The sequence below is a fragment of the Fusarium phalaenopsidis genome, assembly GCF_050370095.1.
Source record: "Fusarium phalaenopsidis strain FUZ10S chromosome Unknown contig_32302, whole genome shotgun sequence".
NCBI classification, from domain to species: Eukaryota; Fungi; Ascomycota; class Sordariomycetes; order Hypocreales; family Nectriaceae; genus Fusarium; species Fusarium phalaenopsidis.
In genome coordinates this window covers 650565-670553 of record NW_028145405.1, presented here as the reverse complement: position 1 = coordinate 670553, position 19989 = coordinate 650565, and the positions used below count along the sequence as shown (strand labels likewise).

The 19989-nt window shown below is 51.6% G+C and overlaps 7 protein-coding genes and 1 non-coding gene across 8 annotated transcripts; 4 read left to right on the top strand and 4 right to left on the bottom strand.

Moving 5' to 3' along the window:
- Positions 1-100: 100 nt before the first annotated feature.
- On the bottom strand, positions 101-1926 carry LRP88_07598 (major facilitator superfamily domain-containing protein; the record flags this gene model as incomplete). The annotated part of the gene is made up of 3 exons (XM_083244120.1): positions 101-1183; positions 1231-1552; positions 1604-1926. The coding sequence occupies 3 exons, from the start codon at positions 1924-1926 to the stop codon at positions 101-103; spliced, it is 1728 nt and encodes a 575-aa protein (XP_083098614.1).
- Positions 1927-2585: 659 nt separating this feature from the next.
- On the bottom strand, positions 2586-2667 carry LRP88_07597. The gene has a single exon. It is a non-coding gene; the product is annotated as a tRNA-Ser (tRNA).
- Positions 2668-3677: 1010 nt separating this feature from the next.
- On the top strand, positions 3678-4952 carry LRP88_07596 (uncharacterized protein; the record flags this gene model as incomplete). The annotated part of the gene is made up of 1 exon (XM_083244119.1): positions 3678-4952. The coding sequence occupies one exon, from the start codon at positions 3678-3680 to the stop codon at positions 4950-4952; it is 1275 nt and encodes a 424-aa protein (XP_083098613.1).
- Positions 4953-5222: 270 nt separating this feature from the next.
- On the top strand, positions 5223-6422 carry LRP88_07595 (Zn(II)2Cys6 transcription factor domain-containing protein; the record flags this gene model as incomplete). Its single annotated transcript, XM_083244118.1, has 1 exon — positions 5223-6422. The coding sequence occupies one exon, from the start codon at positions 5223-5225 to the stop codon at positions 6420-6422; it is 1200 nt and encodes a 399-aa protein (XP_083098612.1).
- A 298-nt stretch (positions 6423-6720) lies between these two features.
- Positions 6721-8033, bottom strand: LRP88_07594 (2EXR domain-containing protein; the record flags this gene model as incomplete). Its single annotated transcript, XM_083244117.1, has 2 exons — positions 6721-7163; positions 7217-8033. The coding sequence occupies 2 exons, from the start codon at positions 8031-8033 to the stop codon at positions 6721-6723; spliced, it is 1260 nt and encodes a 419-aa protein (XP_083098611.1).
- Positions 8034-12211: 4178 nt separating this feature from the next.
- On the top strand, positions 12212-12584 carry LRP88_07593 (uncharacterized protein; the record flags this gene model as incomplete). Its single annotated transcript, XM_083244116.1, has 2 exons — positions 12212-12264; positions 12317-12584. 2 exons carry the CDS (start codon positions 12212-12214, stop codon positions 12582-12584), a joined length of 321 nt encoding a protein of 106 aa, XP_083098610.1.
- Positions 12585-13737: 1153 nt separating this feature from the next.
- On the top strand, positions 13738-14885 carry LRP88_07592 (uncharacterized protein; the record flags this gene model as incomplete). The annotated part of the gene is made up of 4 exons (XM_083244115.1): positions 13738-14211; positions 14325-14520; positions 14577-14690; positions 14743-14885. 4 exons carry the CDS (start codon positions 13738-13740, stop codon positions 14883-14885), a joined length of 927 nt encoding a protein of 308 aa, XP_083098609.1.
- Positions 14886-15159: 274 nt separating this feature from the next.
- LRP88_07591 (ankyrin repeat domain-containing protein) lies at positions 15160-17417 on the bottom strand (the record flags this gene model as incomplete). The annotated part of the gene is made up of 2 exons (XM_083244114.1): positions 15160-17146; positions 17209-17417. The coding sequence occupies 2 exons, from the start codon at positions 17415-17417 to the stop codon at positions 15160-15162; spliced, it is 2196 nt and encodes a 731-aa protein (XP_083098608.1).
- Between the last annotated feature and the right edge of the window lie 2572 nt (positions 17418-19989).

Below are 19989 nucleotides of genomic sequence, written 5' to 3'. Positions count from 1 at the left end.
TACCTAATTCTTGAGTGTAGAGTTAACCCACTACTGTATGATGCGAGGACCAAGATTCATCTAGGTGCCCATAATCAACAGACCTTCAGCGTATGAACACTCACTCTTTGCCCTTCAAATCATCCGGCGCCTTTTCCTCCAAGCCGTATTGCGTATCCAAGTCCTTGCGCAGAGGAATATCCTTCTCAAACAGAGCAAGCAAAAAGGCCAGTCCCCCAAATGCCACAGAGATGACATAGACCTTTCGGAGAGCTAGCATAAAAACGTGACGGATCTGGCCCCTGATGGGTTCCTCGAACTGCATAACAAAGGCCCTGGTCGCGCTGGCATATGCATCTCCGGAGCTGAGCACCTCCCGGGCCACTTCACTATCGATCATGTGCGCATACTGCTTCGTGTACGAATTGAACACGGTACCCGCGATGGCAACACCCCAAATCGTACCAAAGGTGCGCATAAAACACCAAGTTCCTGTCGCTGCGGCCTGGTCGATCTCATCCGCTGAGGCTTGGAAGGCAGGGAGCAGCGTGTTGAGCAAGAAGCCAGAACCGATGGCGGGGAGGAACTGGATGAGAATCCACGCTGCATCGGGGCTGTCCTCCTTGAGAATCGCAAGGAGGCCTACGCCGAGAGTCATGAGGAAGAAGCCGGCTATGTGTAGCGTCCTATATTTACCCCATTTTGAGAGCATAAAGGCAGATAGTGCGGCGCCGGGGATCGCAATGAGGGCCACAGGGAGCATCTGCACTCCGGATCGAGAAGGGGTGGACATTTGTACGGCCTGAAAGTACAGAGGTAGAAAGAAGTAGCACCAAAAGATCAGAACCATGTTGAGAAAGGTGTTGATGTAGATGATACGAGATGTGCGGTTAGGGAACAGCCGGATGGGCATGACGGGCTCGGAAGGGAAACCTGAACCTTCATAGACGACGAACCCAAGTAATCCAAACAGTCCAACGACCAACGGGACTAGGATACGAGCGTCGGACCAAGGGTAGACTGGGCCAGCCCAGGTGAGTGCTATCAGAATCGAGATGCTCGCCGCGATGAGGATAGCGTTGCCAATGTAATCGATACGACGGAGCTTGGCCATTGTAGACTCTTGACGGTTCCACTGCAAGTTGAGGAAGAGGTAACTGACAAGAATTGCAAGGCCCCCGATGGGAAGGTTGAGATAAAACACCTAGTAGGTGTTAGCAGAGCCGTTGGGAACATCTGGAGGACACTTACCCATCTCCAAGTAGTATTCTCAACAATCATACCGCCCAAGAAAGGCCCAACAGCAAATCCGATGGTTGCGACAAGCATAAGCATAGCAATGTAGTTTCCTCTGTATCGCAGGGGCACCAGGTCGGAGATGATGACATCGGCCGCCATGGTCACGCCGCCGCTGCCGATGCCTTGGATAGCACGGCCGGCGATGAGCATGGCGCCTCCATTAGCACCACCAGCAATGCCACTTCCAACAGTGTACGCTGAAAATATGAAGATCATGACCCTCTTGCGACCCCAGAGATTGCAGAGCTGGCCGAAGAGAGGCTGAACACAAGCACTGAAGGGAGTTAGGATAATGGGGCTAACTTTAGTTAAGCACCAGACTCACCTTGTCAGAAAGAAAATATTGGTAACCCAGATGTAGCTGCTTCCGAGGTGAAGATTCTCGACAATGGTAGGCAGAGAAGTAATGACGACAGTTGACTCGAGGGATGCGAGGAGAGTGGAAATGACGAGGGTAAGCATGATCATCCAGAACCGGTAGTCTCTGTTGAACGCCAGATCATCTCTTGGAGGCTCTGCTGCAGCATCCTGGGCTTCCTCATCGCTCTTTGGTCTAGCTGAAAGACTGGAAGAGTCAGGGGATGTGGTCGTCTGGTTGTCAGAGGGCCCAGACGGAGCCGTTTCGTCTTTGACTTGTTCAATAGCCATGCTGGATTAAGCTCAAGTTTCTCAAGTAAGTCAACGAAAAGTAACACCAAAGTAGTAGTTCCACATGGTGGACCAACGCAGACAATTATAACTTGACAAGAACAAGGCATCAAGAGCTTGGTCACCAGGGTGGAGATGACCATCGGAGGATTTGACCTGGTGAGACGACGAAAGCACACCTGCCTGGCCGACCCGGGAACCAAAATGCTTTCCGTAACCGAAACTCCGCAAATCCTTCAGACAAGAGTTTTATGCCAGTTTGGATGTTGCAAGGGTGAGGTCGCAGCATGTGGCTCCTTTGGTCTGGGCCGACCTAGTCAACTAGTTGAATCATCCCATCTTGTCGGAGGCGGGCTAAACTGATAGAGCGGAGGCTTACAGAAATGGTACATTAGGGTGGTGTTCCCAATTTTGCGAGCTCGCATTCGCATACGTTTATTGGGAAGAATACTACATCAGCACCCACGGAGGATTTCTCGAGTTGCGCACAACGCCAGCGCTCACAAATCGCCCAAGGAGCCCGCACTAACTGATGAATAGGGACAAAAAGCTGACATCTGGCTGAGGGATAATCAGCTTGTAAGCCTGCTCTCTCCATGCCCAGAGATGAGATAGCAAAAAGGAACTCAGATGGAAATCCGACAAAAAGAAATACCAATCGACGTGGGCCTGATTCGAACAGACGCCTCCGAAGAGAATAGATTTCTAGTCTATCGCATTAGACCACTCTGCCACCACGCCTTGTAATTGGATGGAAGAGATGACTCCAATTACACACTAGGGATGGTTGGCATGTGGGTGGAGTTGTTGACCAACACTTAGATCCTGGGCTGGCTTTGCCCATTCTCGGGGAACTCACAAGCAATTACCAGTATTTCTCCAGAGATCGATACGAAATAAGTTACTGGGGTGGGTGGTGTAAGTGGTTGAGTTAGCAACAGTCTGTTGCTCAATTTGTGAGAACCAACATATTAATCAACACTCTCACGCACAGCCAGTGTGAGTATGCTGTGTACTAGAATCATCACTTCAGCGCCTCCGCAGACACTAAAATCATCCATCTGATTCAAATTTCAGCTAAATACCTACTAAATATCAAGAGGGCCGTCACACATCGAGTCATGGCGGGTGCACCATCAAGAGTAGATCATAACTCCCACGATACAGGGTGAGCAGAGAACTGCTGTCTCTCAGCACTTACATCGCCGCATCCATCGAATTTAGATCATGATTCATCTGTTTGAGACGGTGGCTTACTCTAAGGCCGTAACTGCACCATAGGACGCGGATCTTTTGATTGGCAATATGCGATGGCTTTCACCCTCAGTCTCATGGAGAGCGATACCCGTATACGGATTTCTACTTCTTGAATTCCCCTCGACCCTGAGCTTCGTATGATCTAACTCATATTATCTCATTTATTTGTCTGCGGCTCTTTGTGTTGATTTGGTCGGGACCCACTGATGCACTCTCAACTCTTGGTCGCAAAGATGCACTGAGAGCCTCCTTCTCAAAAAATGTCAAGACGGCGCATAATAATGCAACAAGTTGAGCAAGGCAGAAAGATCAAGTGATTTAGATAATAATCATGGAAGGGATGACCGACCGGCATCCTTAGCAAGATCCTGCAATTTCAAGAGCCAACGCTTCATCTCAAGATTCCTCTCCAAGTATTATTCCACGTCTTGTTCTACCAACAGCTTAACCATTCAATACATCCATATGGGCAGTCGCAACGCTTCAATGAATCCATGGATCCCTTTATATCACTCTCGTCGGAGACCCGGACTCAGATTCTCATCCTGCTCCGTTCCGAGGATGACATGGGTCGACTGTGTCAGGCATCGCCCGTCATGCTGGAGCATTTTCTTCACTACAAAGCATACATTTCACGGGAACAGCTATCCACCGATCTCGACAATGACCTCCTTCAAGATGCCATGGCTATCGTTCACTTTCCTACGACCCGTGCCCCCCCTCACGACGAGTACGAGACTGCGGTTGCTCTCCACATGGCAAAGTGGTCGCGCAGACAATTCCCCAACCCCCTCGTGACTGAGAATAGGAAAGACATTGTCAAACTTGGCGGCCTCTTTCGTCGACTACACAAGTACATGAGCGACTACATGTCCAAGGCAACATCATCCAGTATCCCGAGAGCATACCTCTGCCTCGACAACGTGTCGAAAGGACGGAGTCATTCCAGATATACCCATAAGCCATTCAACTTGAGCAGGCTCAATTACGATGAAAAGAAGAGGCTCTTACAGGCGTTTCTGAGGTATGAGCTATTCTACAAGGTCGAACACCCGCGAGTCAAGGCAGAGGGTGTCACGAAAAGAAGCAGGTTTCTCGCGGTAAAAGGAGGCAACCGGCTACAGAAATGGGATTTGGAAGGAATACGTTGTGTTCACGAGTATGTCAGGTCTCTCTATGGAGCCGTGTTGGCGCACTGTAGCGGCGTCCATCGACCTGAGCCTGAGGTGCAGATTGCCACCCGAGCAAGTCACTGGCATTTCAACGCCGACCTGTATGGTTCTGACCTCGAGCTCCCTACAATGTACACTCACAACACGCCAATGCTGGCCGACTTTGGCTTCGAGCTCATCTCGACCTTGATCCATGTAGCGACTCGAGGGGAGAAGGGACGTCAAAAGGCGATAAAATGGTTCAAGTTGTTTGTCAATGAGACTGGACCTACGTTGAAAAGATCAATACCGTTTCCTGGAGGCTTGGCTCTTAATTTCGATCGCCCACGTACTCGAGAAAAGGACTTTGAAAAGACTCCCGGCGTGTGTCAGAAGCTCTTCGCTGCCATACGAAGCCAGGAGTGGCTTGGCTCCGCGTACGAACCCTCCGAGGCGGCCCTCCGTCGATCTGTGTTCCGGCAGCGAGCCTGGTTTCTATTGGATGATTCTCGTCTGTACCCACGACCTCGTCTCTCACATTTCCCTTTGAAGCAACATATGAAGAATCACAGCAGAAAGAAGTCGCTGTGCACCCAGTTCTCCCAGACACGGCTCTGACGTTTCCTCCGGTCCGCAAGGGGCGGGGAGATGGATACCCCGACCGATAACATGCCGCACATCCACTTACTTTAGCGCCAAAACCCGGAGCTCCGGCCTCGAATCCATACCGGCCGGCGAGCCTCCACTGGGAAACCTTCCGAGACCGCCCCACAAAAGCCTCCGAACGGACCAAGCCACCGGGACCCATCAATCTCCTCACCCTTCAGCCTCCGTTACCGCGATCTAACATTCCACTCTTACACACAACAAAGCTAATCACCTCAAACGATGCATCCGTCTCCCCATCCAAACCAGATCCGCTCCGCTTGTGAGCGATGTCGTCGCCAGAAGCTACGCTGCGCGCGTCCCGTCGGCCCATCAGCTTCATGCGCGCGCTGCACACGTCTCGATCTGCCGTGTCAGCCCGGCCTACAGCGGCGCGTCGGGAGGCCCCCCAAGAAAGACCTCGTGCTAGGGAAACCCTCCGAGGTTGCATTGAACCCGGTGGATTCCCGCAGCCAAGACCACTCTTCAGAGGATATGCAGTTCTTGCAGGGCCTACTCGACGATCCCATGTCTGGCTTCAACTGGAACCTCGACTCGTTTTGCTCCTACGACCCTGAGAATCTACCCTTTCCCATGGAGAACTGGCCTGCAGTGCGTCAACTTGATCCTCCAGGTATCGAGCAGCGCATCATTGTGCCGACCAAGCTACACTTTGAGACACTGTCAAAGCTCAACGTGGAGATTCACAAGGGCTGGGACCATGTGACGCACGTCAGGGAAAACACGCCCTTTGATGAATTTATCTGCGATTCCTATGCCTCCATCAGCGGTTATGAGAATCTTCAAATGGTTATGAAATCAGCCCAAGAGTTTCTCGTCGTCATCAAAGCGTTGCATCGACAACTTGGTACCCGAACAGTAACCCATCGAGGTCGCACAACACGTTCAGACTTGACAGCGCTGGTAATTGACCCTGCTCTATCTGGAACAACGTCGCCTTCATCAACTGGGTCGCCTCCTGGTGCAGCTGGCACTACACCCTGTCCCCCTCCTGTCTTTGACTCACCCACTATGTTCCTCGTCATATCCTGTTACGTCCAGCTCATCAAGCACTTTGAGTTTATCCTCAAGTGCATCTACGACTCTATAAGCGACACAAACCAGGATCTCATCCGGCCTGCCCCAATGGAATACGCACGCGTCCCTATTGTCGAAGCATCGACCCAGTTCATTCTCTTTTCCGAACTCGTGCGCCACGTCCTCAGTCAGATCAACATTGTTCTGGGCTTGCCGAGTATCTGGTCAAACCGCAGTGCATGGACTGGCCTGTTGACATGCCAACGGTACAGGGACATGGTAAACGTGGAGCTAGGGGCTATGGAAGGGATGTGGACAGCACGACCAGGCAGACTGATAGAGATGACGAGGTTGATCAAGGAGATGTTTGTTGAGTTTTCCATGATGGGCATTGATGCTTCGTGATGGAGAGGAGTGAAAGACCCCGGCAGCGAATTTCCCGAGCATAGCGTAAAACGGAATTCTAATTAGGAGTCATGAGGTCTTGAGAGTCTTGTTTGTGAATTGGGATAACTCTACTCTTCTAAGAGCGATTTAATACTGATTCCAATCCATCAGTTCGATTCATGCAGCTGCCAATACAGCCGAGGCTGCTTCGTCATTAAGAGAAAAAGCACGCCGAAATATCCTTAACTCCCTTTCCCTTTCCTTTCTTTCCCTACCAACTCCTCGCAATCGTAAAGGCCAAAGCGTCTCAAGGTCATTATAGGGGAATCGAAATCGTAAAGTCAAACTCATTGCTCGCCTCCTCCCGTGCGCCAAAAACAAATGCGAACCCGCGCGTCGCCTCCTGGGGCAGGTTCTGAGGTGGAGTGGCTGAAGCCCGTTGGATATTCAGACGTCGACTCCTCGACGGGCTGTGGTCCTCCGATAGTCTCCTCTTGTTGTGACCCTTCTTGACCGGTGTTATCGGTCCTCTCGTTGCCTCTGTTGGTGGCCCGACGGTCCATTCGCAGGCCAGAACTCCAAACTGGACCTTTTCGGGGTTTCGGTGCTTGCTGAGCTTGCTGGTTTTTGCGTACTTGACGAATTGTTCTTGCAGCCAGGATTTCATGTCCCAGACTACAGGTCGGACGTTCCAGTCATGGTCGTTGACTTCACAGTAGGTCCTGTTTCCGCCCTGAAATGTGCGCGACTGGGGATTCGCTGTTCCAGGGTCAGCCTCATTCAGCCACCATCTGTGTTCTGGTGTCACCTACCTCGAGGCTTTACCCCCAAGTCGTTGCCTTCCCCGGTAGGTTGTGTTGCAGTGTCGGTTTTTCGCAGGATAAAGTAGTCCACAAAGTAGAATTGCTCGAGGTTGGGGAGATATTGGGCCAGGAACCGGTAAATGTGGTTTGGGTGCTTGACGACATCTGGGGACGGGTGAAGCTGACCGCAATTTGGGCATCGCCGAGGCGTCCGCTGCTCGTTCCACTTGTGGCAGTACCGAACCGCAACTTTTCGAATCTGATCGAGGCCCTCGCAGTGAAGCGATCTGAAGAAGCGGAAACCACTCTCAAAAACATCAGGCGGAACATACTCAAGGTAGATGACGTCCGAAGAGCAGCCCAGGCTGATGATGCGACCGTTGTCTAGGCGGAATGTGTCGGATCGACCTGCCAGGCTCTTTGCAATAGCAGCAGCCTCGTTGCAGGTGACTGACAGTTTGGCAAGCTGTTGATGCAGGCTGGTGTAGTAGGAGATGTCGGCTTGGCGAGTAGGATAAAGCGGTCTCAGCGAGCCATACTGTACCGAAATCGGCCGTGACTCCCTCTTCACCTCGATCGCAACGGGGTCGGCATTCTCATCATCATCGTCCTCGATGATATCATGAGGAGAAGAAAAGTCTCTAATCCACCACCTCCCACGACCAGAAGATGGCTCATACTCGGTGTCAACCTTGAGGAAGTGCATCCCGGGCGTCGTCAAAGTAGCCTCCCATATCTGATGGCGGAGCTCCGGTGGAAGACGGGGGAAAGGCGAAAACGTGCGGCAGTTGTCGGGTATCTCGAATTTGATGGGAGGTTCCTCCATTCTCTCCGAAAAGACCTCTGCATCCACCGGTGGAGAGGCGGGAATCTGAAACGCGATGCCGTGCTGGGCGTCGTTATCACGGTCGGTCGTCGCCATGATATGACGTGGGGCACGAGCGTTATCGGTATCTCGTGATCATGAATGAGGGGGAGAAAACGAAAGAGACGCAACAGCAAGAGCAGCTGGGGGGAGGCGACCGAGGATCCAGAGAGCGAAGGAGGACCTGAAGATACAGAGAATGGATGGAGTTGGAGGTTTAAAGGCAAAAAAGAGAGGGTGAGGTCGGAGAAGGTAAACGACCCCGAAAGCCTCCCGGCGTGCATGTATGGCGGGGAAGCTCGCAGGCAGCGGGGTCACAGTGGCTGTGTGCCTAAGGAAGGTCCCCTGGAAGGACAAGCTTGAGCCGCCAAACAGGCAGCTCAGCGCCACGATAGCCACTATCCGCACCGGCTGGGCTGAATGGAGGACGTTCACAACGGCTACGTGATTCAGGCACAGTATTGATGATTTACGAACGGGGTATCCTTGTAATAGCTTCATTTTACACGAAATTTCTCGGCCAAGTAAATCTTCGTCCGTTATTATTCCGAAAATGCTGTGAGAGTTTACAATGACCCTTGTGAATTGCTTCCCAGGCAGCCACGTTTGCTCACGACAATCCTAACTTGCCCACACGTGGGCTCAGACGTACCTAATAAATATGCTCATAATTATGATGATAATTATGGTGAAATTACTTTAAATTTCACGTAATAGTTCTCCTATTACACCTAAATTTTACACATCTTTTGTCCTTATTTATTGACACATCTTCCAAAACTCGGGCAAAGGATGGTCAAGTTACCTCAATCTTAGACCGCCTCCATGCATCGGGTAGCCACGTCGACGCGCCCACCTCGGTACCTATCCTTGGAGCACGTCTTGCCACGAGGACAAATGAGTTGTGATGGGATTGATCTAGTCTTAGGTCGAACATGATATCCGGAGTAGATGTGACGTGACGTAGGCACCTGACTTGTTTGCGACTAACCTCACAATGCTTCAAACGGACTGGAAGTGACGACTGGCGGCTTTCTCGTTTGTTAGGTCCCTGCCAACTTCCGGCTCATGAGTGTTCGAGCGGGTAGAAATTGACGGGTGTGCTTGTTTTGTTGATGTATTTGGAGATTAGATTTAACTCCTCGGATGAGTAGTCGTTTATACTAACGAGGTGCCGAACATCCTCCATGAAGAATGCTGTTGCTTCCAGGAACCTGGCGCCAGTTGGTCACCTCAAGGGTGACCCAGATCGAGATGTTAGCATCTATCCCGGAGCCACACTATGGCTCCTCTTAGGAACCTGAAGTCTCGTCATGGTCGGAGTAGGTAGAACTCGGTGATAATTCTCGTGGAGCTTCCTAGAATGGATTGAATCTAGTCGCGAATGCGAGCATGCACATTGAAGAGTGCCTGAGAGTGGGATGCCGGCATCCTGGAGGGGACCTGCAACTCTTTTGAGCAATTTGAACTCTTGCCATGTTCGGAGCAGGTTGAGGTGAGTTGAGGTTGACAATGGCTGCCGCAGAAGTTCTCAGCTTGTCATGTTAAAAGAGCCGAAAGGTCATGGGCTTCGCAATGATGGATGGCGCGAGAGATAGGTCAAAGGTGAGGTGTGATGCCATGAATTCGGTAAAGTTGGCAGGACTCCTGGTTAAAGCAAATTCGAAGATGATATGGCGATGGGTTTGGGCTAAATAGTCTTGGTGGATGGCGTTGGAGTTGGCCATTTCAGCTGAGAACCGAACCCTCGAACTAGGTACCATCCGACATTAGTAACCTTGATATGGAGATGACTTGAGCACACAACTCTCCGTGAACCCGTGATTAGTAATTGATTCCTCTCACAAATGGATCAAGACATCCATTTGCGGATCGGTTGACTCGACATGGGACTCGGTGATTTCGTAGGGAGAGCGTGTTGTTCCTCTCTCGCAGAGATAGCCTTCCAAGAGCCTGCCCCCTCACAGACACCAAACACGAATCCAGCCCTTGAGAAAGATATGAATTAAACTAACCGCATTTTCCTAATTGCAAACTGTTTGTACTAATCTTTTCTCTTTCATTCACAACCAATTCGGCGTGAAGTGCCCTTTACTTAACCAGCAGTCTATCCATGTAAATTACCACACCGCATCGAATTTTCTCTCTCCGTCAGTCAACCTTCAACACCCCACGAGAACTCACTGGCACAAGAAACCTCCACTAGCAACGTGAGATGCGCAAGTGAAAACTTCACTCACCTCTTCTGCGCGGGTGCGTTTGCTGATCGACTTGGACACCTCCTTGCCACAGTACTGTCATACTCATCACCAGCAACTGCCTCTCAAAGACCTAGCCATGGATCCTGGTCGAAGCGCAAGAACCATTTGATCTGATCTTGATGGGTCCGGAGCGCTAAGGGGGGCCCGACATAAGCATCACAACAGTGGCTATGCTAAGCCTTAGTAAATATTAAAAGAGGCTGTCTAACAATTCTAACCAGCCTTATATACTCTTCAATATATCTTTGTATTACAATTAGATAGTTAAGATATGGAGATACTAAAGGTCTCGTAGTAATTGCCCGAGGGCTTGTGCTGGACAATTTGCCTCATCTCAGCTCCAAGATCGTCCTCTACTCCAGCATTCAGCCTGAGCTCAATGTCGTGTAACCCTGTGCAAGACTCATTTTTCAGGCCAGACGAAGAACTCGGGGCCTGGTTCATTGCATGAAGGTAGACAATGCCACATCCACACTGTGCTTCAAGCGAGCCGGAATGCCCAGCGGGAGAAGAGGGAACCCCGGTTAACAACTATATGCACGATTGACTTAGAGAAAAGCGCGTCTGAAAAGAAAGGCAACCAAGCGCCGATCACCGTGTTCAGCTTTTTCCCAAGAGGCTGCATCCAACTTGAGATGCTGACTCTTGCGCTTGCGCAGTGCCGCGCGGCAGTCGCTTACTGCATTCACACAAGGCGGACTCGACGCCGAGAGAATCCCATGATTGGGCGTCTCTGCCGCCAAAGGATTCCTGTGAGAGCCTGCCCGAAAAGATCGACGTCATCAGCAGTAGTCTGGGCTTGCACATTGGGCAGGGGCATTTCCAAGTTGAATGGCCCCTTGGGTTAGTGTGCGTTGGAGGCCGCGTGCCCCAGTGTCTGGCACATCGTCATCCCCCGAAAAAGGCCGCGGTCTAGACCTGCAGATCAGGGTCTTTGATCGGGGTTTGTGAGGGAATTCTATCTCGATGATCAATCTAGGGTCTCTTGGCCGTTGTTGTCACTATTCTCATTGGCCAATCTTGTTGATCAAGGGCATTCAACTCCGTCTCACAATCTCGAGTCCTGGACAACTCGGCAACTCAGTCCCACAGTGAGATTGAATGCACCGTGCGTATTCCGTAGGACTTGGACTCGAGATGAGACAAACCATCAACCAATATTCGACACATCAACACGGCTTCATCCGGCGAGGCCCAAAATCGTTAGAAAGTGACATCATTCCTCTCTACTGTAGAATGCCATCGTCAATGTGGTTGAAAGGAGAAGGGCACTTTCTGAATTGAGCCGTCAAAAGTCAGCCTAGCGGTCCCCCAGACACGAGCCGCCCCGTCGGCTACAAGCCAGTGACGTCATTCAGGACCCTGATTCGTATCCTTGCCCACACCACCCATGAGGCATACCGAACGGTGCGACTGCGTCCTTGGGGTCTAGAACGCATGATCTTCTCTGAGCGTTAGGGGCATGCGGCTGAAGTGAGCTTGTTGGGGCAAAGGGCGAACGCCTGTGTAGCTCCGTCATGTCATTGCTCTTGAGGAGTTGGGCTGTCAGCTCTCACTTTCTTTAAAAGAGGGCTGAATCCTTCTAATGTCTTCGATTCTTGGACCCTATTTTCCTCATCATCTCAATTGTTAGAACTTGTTTCTCTCTATTTCCTGCTCTGGAAATCCCCAAGACGGGATCTTCACTGATCTCCCCTTTCCGGGATTTCGGTTTTCAGGGTCCTTTCTTCAACAGCCGCACTCAGCCAATCACCGCTCTCACCCACTGTGGGATCAACACGCCGACCTTGTATCCTGGGTTTTGCACTTGTACCCGTCGCTTTATTCAATGGAAGCACCGTTTTCTGTTGAGCTAGTCGTACAAAAACCCTCGATATTATGGCGTCCAATACTTCGTCTACGGATGCTGTGTGCTACTTGAACCTCTCAGAGTGAGACATCCGCCAAGGTTTGGGAGGAAGTCACTAACACGAATCCACTCAGAAAAGCAGCATCGAACAACTCATCAACCAACGGCAATAATCACGATGCCGTTGCCCTTCCGGTAACCGTCCCAGAAGATCGCCAGTACTGCCTAAGCCGTTACCTCGCTCGATCGGACCAGCTCGCCCCAGACCACCCCGAGTATCGTCTCCGCGCTCCGATGGCCTTCAAACCTCAGGTCAGCAACCGAGAAAGCCGACGACAGAACAAGCGACGCATGGAAGCCATCCTGCACGCCGTCGAATCCAAGCTCAATTCCTCTGGATGAACGTCTTTCGTCTTTGACTTTGTACGGATTAACGATACGACACATGTCTACCTACCTGTGGTAAGTGACCTAGCTTCTCCGTCCAAGATGTTACTAATTGTTCCAAGACTGCTCCTCTAAACTCAGCGGACAGCAACACTTGTCTCATCAACAATATTTCACCCCATTTCTCCACGAATTTCAAAGATCCTCGCTCCCTACGATATCTCACACTCGACCATCAGCGTCGATTTGAGTTTACGATCGCCCCAAGCTAGCACCCACAGCGGGCTCCGTCCACTAAAAGCCTGCGCCAATAGCAACCTGGTCAGCAGCCTGATTTGGCAATGGCCTCTGACAGATGATCCAGGCGTGTTTCCTTGGGGTGAGGCTCACCTATTCTCATTTGTCCTTTTATACAAGGGTTTCCTATCATTTGGGTCCTTCCTATCCTTTCTTCACTGCTTGCGGTTTTGGGTGGCTGGCAAGCCATGGTGTTGTTCAGCACAGTCTTTTCAGCAGCCTTGTTAACGCGCTGCTTGTTTTCTAGAGTCGTTTTCGCGGGCGGATGGTTTCGGCAGCTTTATTCTTTGTCACTCTCTATTATACCCGCCTCCCTCATTCAAAAGGCGCTTCCTTTGTCTACTCTCGCCGTCCATCTCCTGTCCTCGCGAACCGTGCCATGCCGACTCGGAACGGCGAAATGTGGGTCATCCGATCGACCCCGTTGACTTGAACAATCATGCCCCGATGTGTCCTCCCCATCCTTGAAGATTGATGGTAAGTCCCATTATGACTCGAATGAACTCGCCCAACCCGTTCAAACAGTATTCTCGCTGTTTTCGGCCCCAATACTTACTTCCATGACGTGTTTCGGCGTTAACAAGGCTCCTTTAGACCTGACGCGATCACGGCCCCACAAAACCGGGTTTGGCTGACGCCAGCATCGCGACTTACACCAAAGGTTGCTGGCGTCAGCAAGAAACCATGAGTTTATCCACGAGGATCGAGTTTCGGACTTTAGAAATGGAGTCAAGTATAAAGATTTCAGGTCCTGCTCGCTTGATAATGCCAATCAACAAATTCTCAACCACATCTCACTTGATCCCAACACATCACAATCTCATCGCAACTCGGTCTTTGATCCATCTCCATCTCATCCAGAGCAATCACAATGGCCCCTTACACTTCTTCCACCCCCATCAGCGAGCTCGTCGCCGACTACGCCTCCATCATCAAGGGCAAAACAATCCTCACAACAGGCGTAACCCCCAAGGGCCTCGGCGCAACCTTTGTCGAAGCCACCGCCGCCGCATCCCCCGAACTCCTCATCCTCGCCGGCCGCACCGCCTCCAAGCTCCAAGAGCTCTCCGAGACCATCAGCGCAACTCATCCAGGTATCAAGACTCGTCACTTGATCGTCGACTTGAGCTCCATGGACTCGGTGCGCAAGGCTGCTGAAGAGGTCAATGGCTGGGGCGACGTGCCCGAGATTGATGTTGTTGTTAATAATGCGGGTGTCATGGCTATTCCTTATTCTGTGACGGCGGATGGATTTGAGACGCAGTTTGCTGCTGATCACCTTGGACACTTTCTCTTGACAAACCTCATCATGGACAAGATTCTCGCCTCCAAGTCTCCACGCGTCGTCAACGTTTCTAGCAACGGTCACAGCTTCAGCCCCGTCCGTCACTACGATCCTCACTTTAGCGCAAGTCCCCCCAACGACCGTCATCCAGCATGTCAGCTAACTTGACACAGAAGGGCGAGACGTATGACAGGTGGGCGGCTTACGGACAGGCCAAGACGGCAAACATGCTCTTCTCGCTATCCCTGGCTCAGAAGCTGGGAAGTCGAGGTCTCCAGGCGTACAGCGTGCACCCTGGCCTCATCATGACGACCAACTTGGGAAACCACCTGGACTTTGCATCCCCTGATAAGGATCTCAAGAGTTTTCGTATGTCTTTTTTTTCTCAATCCATCCCCAGAACGCCAATACTAACTGGCCTCTAGTCGAAGCCCATCGCTCGCGCGGCCACTCTGAAGGTTGGGAGTTCTTTGAAGCCGTCCCTGTAGAGGTCGGAGCAGCTACGCATGCCTTTGCTGCATTCGACCCCAACATCAAGGGTGAGCAAGCCTCTTTTTCAAAAAGTCTTGACACTGTACTAACTCTGAATAGCGAGCAACGGCGCTTACCTCCTTGAGTCCCGCGTCTCCGACCCCTACGTCGACACGGTCAAAGCCTGGGCGAGGGACACCATCGAGGCGGACAAGACGTGGAAGCTTAGCGAGGAGCTTGTCAAGCAAAAGTTTAGCTACTGAGAGAATGCTGATAGAGGGAACTGATTTAACACACAAACTTGTCTTTCCATAGATAGATCCAGGATTAAAGGAGGAGTAATTGGCCAATAGGATATACAACGCATGTTTTGCATGGATCAAATTGAAGAGATGATATTTCCAAGTCTATAACCACTACTTTTGCCTCTGAGATATACGTGGATATCCACCTCTAATCCAAAACGCCATAAATCAAGCACCCCTTCCCTACCCAGACCAGGAAACGTATATATACATCAACTCATCTATTCATCTCTCATGCCATAGTGACTCCCCACTCCTGCATCACCGTCGGGTTCTGCACAGCCTTGCCCGTCTGTCCGCTCAGCCACGCCCGGCAAGCCTCGAGGTGAGCATACTGCTCCGTGTCTTGTCCGCCCAGGCCTTTCATCTTGACGTCGGCCACGTCCAGAACACTTCTACCTGCCGCATCCCGGGCATGAACCGAAGCGCCGTCTTCGACGAGTTGCTTCACCGCGAGCTTCCGACCGCAGCGGACAGCCACGTGCAGTGCTGTCTCGCCAGACCGGTTGCGAGCGTTGATGTCTGCACCAGCTTCCACGAGCTTGTGCAAAATCTTGCCCCCGACCTTATAATCGTCGTCCTCTGGGAGCTGTGCGGCGAATGCCATAAGTGGAGTGTAGCCGTGGATATCGTAATGGTTCGGGTCAGCCTGCGCTTCGAGGAGACCTTCTAAAAGGCTTAGACGCAGGTTGTATCGCTCGGTGCAAGAATCCAGGTCCTTGGGCGCCCTGTCCTTTCTCCGTGGGCGATCGCTAGGCTCTCCCTGCTCATCCAGACCATGCTTGTGAAGGACGCTGGATTTGCTAAGCGTCGCTGCGGCGAGACAGTGCAATCCATTGCGGCCTTCTGAATCCTCTAAACTAGGATTGAGGGAGGCTTTGCCGATAAACTCGAGCAGCCGAGCCTCTTGTGTAACAGCACTAACATGGTACGGCTCAGCATCGTCATCCTCTTCAGGCACAGAGGCCGGTACCGGAGGGTCGAGGTCCATCGCTTGGGTGTAAGCCCTGTTGATGCCGGGCGTAGGCTCAGGCCGAAGGGCAAACGTGGGCGTCACGTTGAAGGCGTCCCTCTTAGTGCAGTTGTCACTCTGACAAATCCGAAGAAAAAAGTTGCGCACTTCAGGAGAAACATCCCTAGCGAGGAGGATGTGCGAAAAGGAACGTCCATAGTGATCGCGGGCGCCAAAGTCAAAGTTCCTCTGGGCCAGACTGCGCAGCAGCTCGCACAAAAAGGTCTCGTTGTCGAACCAGCTGCGGTGGAGGACATGCAGCAGAGTCTGGCCAGCCGTGTTTTGTGCGTTGAGAATGTGAGGGCTCGGGTTCAGCAGGATAGCCTGGAAAAGGTGGTCCTTCAATATCAAGCCTCGTGCCGCCATGAAATGAAGAATTGTGTTGCCAAAGGGGTCGCGATCTTCGACCTTCATACCCTCGTTGCTGTACTGGAGCATTCTGTGGACGCTGTTGGATACCTCGTGCACTGTCACCCAGGCCGGCTCTTGAATCTCTTCGTTGGGACGACACAAGCATGACTTCTTGATGTGCTGCTCCGTCTCTTTGAAGCACGGCGGCTGTTGTCCGAAAAGCTCATCGAGAAGTAGAAAGTCGCCGGGGAGATGATCAGGGCCGTTGGGCAGAGGAGGCGGCGAGTCGGGGTCGTTCATCCAGGTTGAATGAAAAGGCTCGTCGTCCGAGATGGGTGAAAGACTCGCTCCTCGATAATTGATGGGCGCGGTGTATCTCTTGACGAGCCTCTTGACGCTCTTGACGTATGCGTCAGAGTAGTCGTTGAGCAGACGGTGCAGGGTCCCAGTGGTGCGGTCTGTGGATGCCGACATGAAACTTGTGCTTCGGAGGAATCGCTGAAAGACACCATCATTGTTTTGTTGCTGATTCGGCGCCGCCCTAGCCTGCTGGAGAGGAACAGATCTATTCGGCGTATGTTGTTGAGTAGGAAATTGATTGAAAGGAGGAACCTCGAGCGTAGGGCTGGTGCCATTGTTCCTCATGAGATGCGGCGTGGGGTTCGGGTTGAGCGAGGGTATCGAGTTGTTAGGGATGCGAGCCTGCGAATTGATCGAGTTCCAACTAGAAGTCGTGCGAGTGGGTGATAGCGCGAGCTCGTCCAATCGTCGACCCATATCCTCCTCGTTTCGCGGGTGCAACCATCGAGGCTGCTTGTTGAGCAACGAATTGAGCTTCTTGTTGGCGGATTCAATACTGTGACGTCTCATCAGCACCAAAGTCTCACGAAGCTAGGCAGGCGGGGGAGGCAAACGCACCCAGGAACAGGATCGGGGGACTTGGCATGGACTACGGCCATGATCTTGTCGAGCGAGAGCGTCGTGTAGAGGTAAAGCCGCGACACCTTTCGCTGGGAAGAAGGCGTCCATAGCTGCGGTCGTCCAGTCGTGGTATTGTTGGAGCCGCTGGGCGAGGCAGACGACACTGGGGGTCTGAGACCCGAAGGCGATGCCCCGCCAAAATTCATCGTGTCGGCGATGGGTGCTGTACTGTAGATGCAAGGCAGATGCTTTTTGGAGGGGGAAGTTGTTTGCTGATCAGTTGAAATAGATCAAATTCGCAGCCTCGTGTGGATTTATGTCAAGAAGCAGACAAGGCGCCCATTATGCAGTCATCAGGGAAGCACACAAGCTTATAAGGCGGCGTCCTCATTGAATTGGGTCGCAAAAGACGGTCGCAGGGGGGAGGCGGAAGCTAGGATACGCGATGGCAGTGAGTAGATAGATAAAAAAGAGAGATGGCCAACACCAAAAGACCGTCTTTCCACTCTGGCCCCCAAAAACCAGGCCAGGGTGGGCATGAGATCCCAGTTATCCTTCCGGAAAGGGGTGCACACCACCATCTCAGCTGGCGGTTTGTCCGTAGGCAGAGTAGTGGAATGGACTGAGTTGGAGGTGGCATTCGGATGCCGCCTGTGGAGGTTGAAGCTGCTGCGCCTCGTGATCGCACAGGAGGCCTACTAGGCGAGGGTCATAGCCAGCCAATGCTCGTGTGAGACAAGATGCTGCACAACTGGATAATGGTGCAGCCATTAGGAGCTTGGTAGAAGCAAGAAATGCCGTGTGCCGGACGCTTTGACTGAATTGATCAAGATTGATCTGATTCATCTCGCCTTACTCTTATTACTGTCTCGCTGCAAGTTTGACAGCGGCTATTCCAGCCCACAGCGTTAACCGCCCAGCTACTGCACCATCACGATTCAATCACACTCTAGTCAACACTTTTCTGTCCAAAACTACTCAATCAAAGACTCGATTCCTTTTTCATTCAACTGCTCTCAATCACATCATTGACCAACTTCTCCAGCCCAGGAGGGAGCTCACATCGCTTGTCCGGCACACAGGTGGGAATGCAAACCGAGGCGCAGAGGGCTGTGCAAGATGTGGCTGACCACGCCAGGCACAACATGGGGCTGTGCCCACAAGGCACAGAACTAGGCTGGATTTTCAACATGGTGATCTGAACCAATCCCTCTGCTGCCTCTTTTCTCTTATGCGAGCCCTGGGCTATTGTCTCAATAGCTCACAAAAGATCCGTCGGACAACAGAAGACAGGTTTCTCCCTACCAACGGTGTCAATGCGAGATGCCTCTCAACCCCGCACTCTCAGACGAGGGACAGCCGCGCGGGGTTAACAGTGAGCCTCTTGGTTCTAGACTCGGATTCCTAGTAGACATAAAGCCACATGAGAACATCCAAAGCCTAGTTGTCATACTAAACAGATCTTTGGTTTCCAAGAAATCATCCAGCGCCTACCTCAGCCTGCCTATTCCGGCATCTTCAGTCTTCAGTTGTGAGTGCTAAACCCACATGCACGTCATTGGCCCTGGCATCCACAATCAGCCACTTTCCTGTGAAACACTCCGCCAACGTCCTCGTGCTCCCTCGACCGTTGTGCAATCCAGATTGTACTCGGTGGCAACAAAGAACAGCGCCAACTAAATCATCAATTCAGGAGGTGAAATCTATAAGGCGGTGAGAACCGTTGCGATTCTGGATCATCTCATCTCAGGGCTGGGAAAAAAAGCACGACGCCATCGGCGACACCACGTGAAGGTCAAGACATGACCAGCGGCGGTACGTACCTCCGAGATTATGTCATTGTCCGAATGCCGGCCTTGCCCTTGCATCCCGTCCGGGTTCCGCTGGACTTCCACAACATGGGATCAGGGAACGGAGAGGCGAGACATTTCAGCTGATTTCCACATGTGCATCCCTAGTGCCGCTGCTGTTTCTCTTTGTTTGTGATTAGTCTGCCAATCAAAGCTTGCTCTTCCGAGCTTTCCGGTTATTGTCCCCTGCAACCTTCAAGCCTGCCAACCTTGATCGCCAACCTCACGTCGAAACATATACCATCACCAGAAACTTCAACTTGATATTTACAACAATCCAACGTCTCTCTCCTCTTCCTTTCACCGACAATCAACCCTCACCGCAACAAAAGCCACATACCCCATCGTAGACGCCCCTAATCTTCCAGAACCCCCTTCCCGCATTCCAGTCTCTCTCAACGGCCTCTCCCCTTTTTTTACTTTCGTTTCTTTGACTTCCCGAGAACTTTCCAACAGCCCGGATCAAACGGTCCCCATTCACACACCCCTTCGTTCTAGCGTGTTTCAAAAAATTACAACGCCTTCTATCCCGTATTGAGCAGTGTTTCCTTTATTCACCCGCCCACATGGGAAATGAAAGAGGGAATAGAGTTTGGGGCCAGGACGAAATCCCACCTTGGGTTCCATAGCAGCCACAAGGGACCATGGAAGGGCCAGTGGATCTAAGTCAACGTCCTGTGACAGATTGACGAGAAGATAACCCAAGTGGAAGGGCGAACGCTACGTTCAGGGACAGTCAGGACAAGCATCAAAGTCACATGAGAAACACATCAAAGCTAGACAGATATGAAATTGGTATCTCTCAACAGTTAAGAAAAATACACAGTATTAACCAGAACTCGTAACCATTCTACACTATGGGCAGGGCCAAAGTCGTCTAATTCATACTATGTACATAGTGAAGCGTATTATGTTTGTAAGAATTAAC